The 9,454-nt window shown below is 48.5% G+C and overlaps 1 protein-coding gene across 1 annotated transcript; it reads right to left on the bottom strand.

The window, feature by feature from the left end:
- Nucleotides 1-4,047: 4,047 nt before the first annotated feature.
- On the bottom strand, nucleotides 4,048-8,352 carry Chchd5 (coiled-coil-helix-coiled-coil-helix domain containing 5). The gene is made up of 4 exons (XM_051144597.1): nucleotides 8,254-8,352; nucleotides 7,650-7,790; nucleotides 7,398-7,563; nucleotides 4,048-4,107 (listed from the first exon to the last, which is right to left on the bottom strand). Coding segments are annotated over exons 1-4 (333 nt in total). The 5' UTR covers nucleotides 8,256-8,352; the 3' UTR covers nucleotides 4,048-4,083.
- Nucleotides 8,353-9,454: the final 1,102 nt, after the last annotated feature.

The raw sequence follows: 9,454 nt of genomic DNA, 5'->3' as shown, positions 1-9,454 counted from the left end.
TTATCAAAACTGTTTTCTCCAGTGGTGGCCATGTGGTGGCCATGGTGGGATGGGGCAATTGGTGACAGCTGTGACAGGCAGGGTCGGTGGATAGGATAATGGTGACCACAATTGTGTCAGCTATGACAGGTTAAGGCAATGAATGGCAGCTGAGGCAGTCAGTGCATAGTAGCCATGATGTTGGCTACAACTGAAAATAATTTAGTGGATAACGACAACCAACAGAGGCGGTCATAGTTGGTTGACTGACAGCTTTCTCTTTGTCTGCAGGCATGGCAAGCAGGAAATAGCAGGGAACAAAAACTAAAGCCCTCAACTGAATAGTCCTCAACCAAAGGGCTGATGGGAGTGGGTGTTCCTCACCCCTTGAGTGGGAATGCTCTATCTCCCAGAGTTCCCCAGGGAGCTAAGCTGCTGCCCACAGTGACAGTTTGCTTGGTGAGAGCTTCCTTTCCCGGTCAGACTTCTCGTTGTTCTGCCACCACCGCGTTCTGGAATCATCTCCTGAATCCCTGTCTCATCTCTAAGCTAAGACAGTGCCTCATGAGGAGATTATGATTCAAGCACATATGGCACATTAACAGAACTGAGCCTCTGCCAAGCCATAAAGCTGTGACAAATTTCAAAAGACAGACACGTAAAAGATGTTACCAAACCGACTTAATTAAGCAAGATAACTAGAAAATTTCCCATATGTTTAGAAATTAAGATATATACCTCTAAATTTCTAACTAATCAATACCAACAAGGAAAATAAAATTAGAAAAATATGTTTTATATGTGATGTAATGTGTATATCTTAGTAAAGGAAAAGCCTGAGACATTCATCTCAAAAAGGTACGAATTGTGTGTGGTGGCACACATCTATAATCCACTGCAAGAGGATCGAAGCTCAAGGTCAGTTTGTATTACAGGGTAAATTTAGGCCATCCTGGCCTACAGGAGACCCTGTCTCAAACTAATATAAGCCAAAATAAAGATCAACAAAGCTAAAGACAAATTATATGAAGAAGTTAATAAACTTGACATACACCTGGGCATATTGATAAAGAAATAGGGGAACAGGTAGTGTCTGAAGGGGAGAGGCAGTACTACAGATGCTGTGGACCTTAGATAACACAGCCAGTGTGAACAGATTTATGATAACCCTAAATCGTAGATAATGTGATAAATTCCCAGAGAAAATACAATGACCAAACCAGACATAAAGAAATAAAACACCATAAAGCTGTTTTGTTTGCTTAAACATAGCACAGATTCTTCTCCTCCTCCTTCTCCTCCTTCTTCCTCTTCTTCTTCTTCTTCTTCTTCTTAAGACAAAGTTTCTTTGTATAGTACTCACTTTGTAGACCAGGCTGGCCTGGAACTTAGAGATGCACCTGTCTCTGCCTCCCCAGTGCTAGGATTAAAGGCAAGCACTACCAACCACCCAGCTAAGCACAGATTCTTTACAGTCAAATGCCATCTGGAAGTGTAATGTATGAGGTCAACAATGCTTGGGCCCATAGAAGGGGATAGCATGATGCCTTTGAGGTTTCCCTTTTCACTCTGTTGGGCCCTGCAGCCCAAAAGGAAGCCATACGCAAATGTTCTAGTCTGAACCTCCATTTCGTTTTTCTCATCACATTCTTAGGAGCACGAAGCAGAAACCCCACTAAAACAAAACAAGCTGGGCTGAAAACATGCCCCAGTCTGAGGGCTCAACCCACAGCCCAGTAAAACGAGCCGGGACAGGAAATCACCAGGTCCTGGGTAGCACTTTCATGGTTACAAGAACCGATGGCCACCCTCTCCCCACCACCTGTTCTCTTCAGACTTGTAACCACACAGCACCTGGCAGCTCCTCCAATTCCACTTTGACTCCCAAGCCAACAAATTTCTTTTGTTTTGGAAGCAAATAATCAGAGGAAACTCCCATGGGCCAGGCTGCTTTCTAAGGCACAACACAAACCTTGGGATTCAAGTGGCTGGCTACTTTTGGAATCAGCTCAAGCGAGGACAGACTTGTCTCAATGGCTAATCTTATGGAGGTCATGAGCATTGTTGAAGCAAAAAAATCTGGCAGTCTGGGATCTCTGCAATCCTCAGGACAGCTCACAGGAGCAATTGTTACTATTCTTGGGGTATAGCTAGTAAGTAGAGTATTTGCCTAGTGTTCACGAAGCTCTGGGTTGGATTTTTCAGCACCACATAAACTGGGCATGGGACACAGTCCTACAATCCCAGCCCTTGGGAGGTAGAGACAGGAAGAAAAGAAGTTCAAGTCTTCCTTGGCTACATAGGAAATTCAAGGCCAGCCTGGGATACACAAGGCCCTGTCACAAAATAAATAAAAATTTTAAGAGATTGGTTTGGTATTAACAATCTGGAAAGTTCACACATAAATAAAAACCCTAGTGGTTGCATGAGACAAGTTAAGACTTTAATATCCTTCAGCAACACAAAATGGCCTTTTCATCTCAGACCTTGTTCTTGCTAGGCTTCTCCCATGTAGCGTCTAGCCTGTGCCTTAGCAGTTAAATTTAGGATAGTTCAAGCTTGTATGGGAATGCCACCCCTGGGCTTTTGTACCTCTGTATTCTGGACTGCTTCTTCATGACCTGACCCTATTGGGGAGTCAGTGGACACCTAAACAACTGTTGCTGCGAATACTAGCAAGGTGGTACTGATTCAGATCCGCACGGGCTACCCTCTTCTGTACTTGATCTCGCCATCTCTCTATGCTGTCCTCTTCTAATGCTGACCCACATGGATAGAGGTGCCAGAGAGGGCCAGTGCCTGTGACAATGGCCCTCCTGACGCAGGGAGTTGGTAAGTACACCAATTTTCTAGACACAGTAACTGTGTTCTTTGCCATCCTTGGAGGTCTCATTTCCTATAGTGGTAGCCAGCTTGATAGTACACTCTTTAAAACTGCATTTTACTCATCTGCTTTACTGGGGGTGGAAGGCAGGGGGGTGTCATGGAGTACTTGTGGAAGCCAGAAGACTGCTTGGATGAGTCAGCTCTACCCTTCCAACATGTGGGTCCTGGGGATCAAACTCAGGCCATCGGGCTTGGCGGCAAGCACGCTTACCCATTGGTCATCTTGCCATGCTGATGACACACTTTTGATTGGCTACCTTGTCTCCCCTCCCCACTCCTACCACTATTTCTGGATTCAGTCTGAGAATATACTATTGGTGCCCTGTTCGGAGACTTGGCTTCTGGGAAATTGCTAATCAAGACAAAACAAAAATCTGGTGAAGGAAGGTTCCAAGCCATGTCCTTCCAGTGTTTAATTTTTAAATATATTTAACAGATGGGGTCAAGTCTGGTTTCAAACTATGTAGCAAAGGATGACCCTGGCCTTCTGATGCTCATGCCTTGCTTCCGCCTCTACATGGTCGTTATCAATAAAGTCGGTATCTTTACATCTGTGTCTGTAGCCTGTGTCTCCTGCTGAGCTGGCTCTGGTTCAGCAGTGGAAAAAGTGTGCTGTTTCTTGCTCCTCCCCCAAGTCTCAAGAAAACTGTGTAATGGTGTAGTGAATGCAGGCTGGGGGCACAAGTGGTGGGCAGGGCATATCTGACGGGTATGTGTGAGGCTGTGGGCTGTGGTTCTGGAAGGAAGAAAGCCGGCATGGTGCCTCACACCTGTGACCCTGGCACACAGAGAGACTGCAGGGAGTCTGAATCCAGTGGTGTACACAGTGAGCTTCAGGCCTGCGTAGACTCAAAAAAGGAAAAACAATCTAGTGACTGAGATTGGGAGGGAAGCCTTTTCTCATCGTACCCACAGCAGGGGACAGAATGGCTGAGTCATCTTAATCCTAAACCTAGCACAGGAGCATCCTGAGCTCTTAGCAGACCAAGCACAGCTGGGGGATGGATGACCAAGCTTTCCTCTAGCTCGCCTAGTGTGGCTCTTTCAATGCTAAAGGCTGGAATCAAAGCCCAGTAACCAGTGTTTGTTTATTTAAGAGTCCTAGTGTCCAGGGAAGCCAGACCCAATGCAGAGCCCTCAGGACTCCAGAACAGTCACTCTTCCAAATGAGGACACAAGTAGGGTAGCCATTCACCATGTCTCAAAGTCCAAGGGTCTTCAGGAGGCAGGAAGTGGCTGTGCCTGTGGAGAAAGCACATCGGCATTGACTGGCCTTGAGACATTGATGGGGAGGCGATGTAGCTACAGCAGGGCTGTCCTCACATAGTCCAGTCTGGAGGGGAAAGGTGCCAAGTGGTGACCTTAGCCATTTACCATGAGAACAAGTTGGCTAGGGTAAGCTAAAATCTGGATCTGGAAAGTACTATTCTGTTTTGTTTTTTAAGTTTCTTTCTTCCTCCCCGCCTCCCTCCCCCCAGGGAGAGAGACAGGGTCTTACTCTAGCCCACGTTGGCTTGGAATTCACCAGTAGCCCAGGCTGATCTAGAACTCACTCATGGAACTCAGGCTGGCTTGAACTTGTGGCAATCTTCCTACCTCAGCCTCCAAAGTGCGAGGAGTCCAGGCCTGTGCCAGCATTGTTTCAGGTGCAGGGGACCCAGCGGGCAAAACTCTTTCTAGGAAACTTCCTCTCAAAATGGGAAGAAGAGTCCCGCAAAGAAAAAAGCTAATCAGCCAGGCGTGGTGGTGCACGCCTTTAATCCCAGCACTCAGGAGGCAGAGGCAGGTGGATCACTGCAAGTTCAAGGCCAGCCTGGTCTACAAAGTGAGTCGGGGACAGTCAAGGCTACACAGAGAAACCCTGTCTCAAAAAACAAACAAACAAACAAACAAAAAGAACAAAAAAAAAAAAGAAAGAAAAGAAAAGAAAAAGAAAAAAGCACTGGGGTAAATAACAGAAAGAAGTCTGTATGCTCAAACAGGGAGCACTGGGACCATCAGCAACAAAAACATGGTCCCTCCCACTAAGGCCTTGTGATCACATGGGGGATGAGGACATTCCCATGTGAGGATCATGGGGAGAACAGAGGAGGCCTGAATCTCACCAGCACCATTAGGAGAAGGGGCAGGACTGTGGAAGGACTGGGTGTTTGTTGCTTAGTGCAGTGGGGAGCCTTGAGTCAGGAGGGGAGACAGGTTGACTTCATTTCCATTTGGTTTTTACTCTTACATTGATTACTTTACGTTGGGGATGCCCATGTGCAGCTGTGCATGCATAGCACTGGGCGACTTGCGGGAGTGGGCGATAGAACTCCAGTTATCAGACCCGGAGGCAACGCTTTTACCTTCCAAGCCACGTCCTGCCCTGGATTCCATTTAAAAGCTCTCCCTCTAGTTGGAGGGAGAGGGTCTGTGGGGTCACAGGAGATGGAGAGGGCTGCTTGTCTTGGCAGAACAAGCAACCTTAAGGGCAGAGGGGCTGAGGAGATGGCTGAGCACTTGTTCCTCTCTCAGAGAACCTGCTTCAGCTTCCAGCACACACATGGTGGATCCCAACCACCCACAGCAACTCCAATTCCAGGGGACTCTGGAGGATCTGAAGCCCTCTCTCGACCCCCATGCACCCTAGGCACACACATGGTCCACACACATGCAGGAAAAACACTGATAACACATAAAGTGAAAAATAAAACCTAAAATTAACAACAAAAACCTAAAACAAATATTCCTATGAGATGGCTGAGCAACAAGTACGGACAATATGCGATCATTCCTGAGCACTCCTGAGGAGAACTGAAAGTCCTTCTAGGCAGTTTCTGCTCTCATAACTGAACTCTTTCATCTACCCGCGTCCTAGACCAGGCACAAGAAGAGGGTACTCTCCTGAAGCATGAGATACAGGGAGACAGTAGGCCGTGGCCCAGGATGGAGGGAGCTGGTGGAGCTGCTTCTATTTGGTTTTTCGAGACAGGCTTTCTCTGTGTAACCTTGGCTGTCCTGGACTCACTCTGTAGGCCAGGCTGGCCTCAAACGCACAGAGATCTGCCTGCCTCTGTCTCCCAGAGTGCTGGGATTAAAGGCGGCACTACTGTGCTGGCTCTGGAGGAGCTTAAAAGCCAGGGAATAGGAATGGAGGACCAGAGGAGGTTTTCTGAGAGAAGTCGCATGTAAACAGGAAAAGAATTAGACAGGAGATGGACTCAGGAGGGCAGTCCAGGCAAAGTGAAACATCTGGAAGAAGCTATCTGTGATATTGGGTAACAGTCCACTTGTCCACGGAGAGTGGAGCATGGAGGTGAGGCGTGAAGGTGAGGCGTGGAGTTGGGGCGTGGAGAGAGGCAGGAGCAGAGGCACCTGGGACCCGGGCTGTGCTGGAGATGAGAGCTGGCCTGGTAGAACCACAGAGAGGTTTCTATGTGGAGGCCAACATGGTAAGATTTCCTCTGAGATCACTCTGGAGCCATCACAGAAGGATAAGAAAGGACAGGATGGATCAACACAGGGCCCAGAAGAAGGTGAGAAAGAAAAGGCAGAGTCGCAGGGACAGAGGACCCATGACAGGTGTTCAGAAGAGAGTGGGTAAAGGTGGAAATTTTCTCTTTGGAGTGGTCCAGCAAGAGAGGCCAAAAGCATCCAAAGGAGTTTCTCACTCTTTCTTCCATTTCTGACAGCCCCATAGTATTTTAAGACCTTTTCAGGTTGCATCATCAATAACACTTTAATATCTGATATATTATGTATTGTGTACATTAAAACATCTTTTGTGTGTGTATGTGTGCACCCCTACACACACACCCTACCAGTACAACTGAAAAGCAGTGACAGGAACAAAATGGACAAGGAAGGAAGAACATAAAGGATCCAGAAGAGTCAGGGACTTTGTTCCCAGTGTGAAGGGAAGCCACTAGAGTTTTAAGCAAGGGTGCAGTGTGACTGGAATATGAGATCTGGTGCCCTCTTCTGGAGTGCAGGTGTACACGCAGGCAAAACACTGTACACTTAAAAAAAAAAGAAAGAAAAGAAAGAAAAAAAAAAGAAAAAGAAAAGAAAAATGGCTGGACTAAAGCTGAGATTCCAACTTAGTGACAGCCTGTGGGAGAGGGCAAGCTGAAGATAATCTCAAGGGTAAGCAAGAAAGAGTTCTGATTTAAGCCTGTGATTGGCCTAGGGATCCAGGATGGATTTGGAAATTTTATTTTGTCTTTTTTTCAGAGCGGAGGACCGAACCCAGGGCCTTGCGCTTGCTAGGCAAGTGCTCTGCCACTGAGCTAAATCCTCAACCCCTGGGTTTGGAAGATGTAAAGATCTTACGATAGAGACAACCAACGAGGGGCAGAAATAAGAGCTGAGCCCTGAGCGTTGTGGGAGTTTCTGGGGAGACAGTGGAAGTCTCCAATAGTGGAAGCACGTTTTACATTCTGAATGCACAGCCAAGGCCATGTGTGGAAATGGGGGTGGGGCTAGGGCTTGAAGGTATTTATTTTAAACTAGAAAATGAGGGGGAAAGAGACGATCCAGTGAGCCTCCATTACCTCTCCGGTAGTGGGCGAGGCTGGCGGCTGCACCTGCTCAGCACACTGCAGGAAGCGGCGCATGTATTCGGAACAGTTGCCAACTGCTGCCTCATTCAAACGAAGACACTTCTCAAAGGCTTCAAAAGGCTCCGCACAGGCCTGCCGAATCTGACGGATGATGGGGCTGCGGGAGCAGAGGGCATTTGAGACCCCGAAGCATTCACACCCCACTGCCTGGCACCCTCCAGCCCCCAGGGGTTTTACACTCACTGGGAGGACGTGCAGCGAGCAATGCTCATCTTAAGGTGGTGACAATCCCGATGCCACGACTCAGGCTTGGCTGCCACGCATTGGCCATACTGATCCAGCTCCCGGCTGCAGTATCGAGCAGTGACTTCCAGGGCTGCCTGCCTGTGGGTCGGGGTAAACTGAAGATAATCTCACGGGTAGGCAAGGAAGAGTTCTGATTTAAGCCCGTGATTGGACTAGAGATCCAGGATGGATACGTGACGTTTAAAGATAAGAGCACTGACTGCCCCAACCACCTGGTGGCTCACAACCATCTATAATGTGATCTGATGCCCTCTTCTGGCCTGTAGGTGTACACACAGGCAGAGCACTGTATACATAATATATAAATCTTAAAGATCTTATGACAGGGACCACTAACGAGGGGCAGAAGCTGAGCCCTTGAGCGTTGTGGGACAGGGTGGGAATTTCTGGGGAGACAGTGGAAATCCTAAAACAAGGTCTGCCTATTGTGAGGCAGGCATGGAGGATCTCCCAAGAAAGAGTCTTGAGTGCAGTCATTCCCCGTTGGGGGATCATGCAGTCTGACAAGCATGATCTAGAGTCATAGCAAGTTACCACTCACATCTCCAGGCGAGTTCAGGCGCCGATCAGTCAGGGAGAAGAGACCCGCCTTTTCCGGTATCAGGTTGTCATGGCGGCGCCCAACTCGGACCTCCTGGCCTCACTCTTCCGGTCGCCGAGCGTCCAGGCCACTTATCCCACCTACGTTCAACCATCATGGCCGTGTCGTGCCTCGCCTTCCGGCTTACTGCCTGTCCGGGAGGCGCCCCCTACAACTACTTCCGGCTCGTCGGCTAGTTTTTATTTCCGGCTTGTGGGGGCGTAGCTTAGAGGTCACCGGAAGTGGAACTTCGTAAGTGCTGCTGCAGCTGAGCCTCGGAGCCGGTTACCTGTAGGTCTAATCTGTAGCTGCTCGTGCTGCCATTTTGCTGGCTTCAGTTAGTAGCCACTCGCCCGCGTGGCTACGACCTTCCATACGCTGCGGCTGACTCGGCAGCTGTGCCCGCCCCTGCCGAGTTTAGGAAAAGGGGGACTGACGTCTCACACTGAGCGTCCACCATCGGCTTGACGCCGGTGCATACTCCTCTTCTGACGTTAGTGCCAACTTTGTGGGAAGGAATCACCGCAATAGCAATATTGGGCCTCCTATTCAGTTATTCTATTCACTCAGACAATGTCCTTTTCTTGGCATACGTGGTAAAGGCGGGATGAAAGTGGATTTTACTGCTGGCGTCTTTGCAATCAAGAACAAATTACTTCCTTTGTAACTCCCCCTCGGTCTTGTTTCCACCTTCCACATACCCCTTCAGATTGTAAGGCTAGACCTGCAAGTTCATTTCCCTGTTCAAAAGGCTAAATAGTCCTTTGTCGGGGATTGAGGTCTGTATACCTGGTATGCAGAGGTCTAAGACTCGACAAAAATAGTGACCACCCCCTCCGTCTGCTGCTGTAAAATTGGTTGATGACTGCGGTGCCTTCCTTCATGCCAGACAGGGCAAGCCCTTCTTTAGCGCCTGCACACAGCACTTCTAGAGAAAAGGCCGTGTTAACAGGAGATTGCAATCATGAGTTCCGTGGCAGGCACTGACAAGGGCTAAATGACAGCTCCCCGCCGTCTGTCTCTGCTTCATGACAGGAGTAAGACTGGAGCTGCCCTTCTCAGGACAGTTGCATCTCATGGAAACAGGGCTCATACTTCCACTTCTAGCTGCCTGGTGGCTGATGGCTCTTGTCGAAAGTGTGACCAAGAATCAAACGTAGAG

This window comes from Acomys russatus, chromosome 4, assembly GCF_903995435.1.
Source record: "Acomys russatus chromosome 4, mAcoRus1.1, whole genome shotgun sequence".
Lineage (NCBI taxonomy): Eukaryota > Metazoa > Chordata > Mammalia > Rodentia > Muridae > Acomys > Acomys russatus.
The sequence above is the reverse complement of the archived record's forward strand: the minus strand, read 5'-3'. Positions and strand labels throughout refer to the sequence as shown.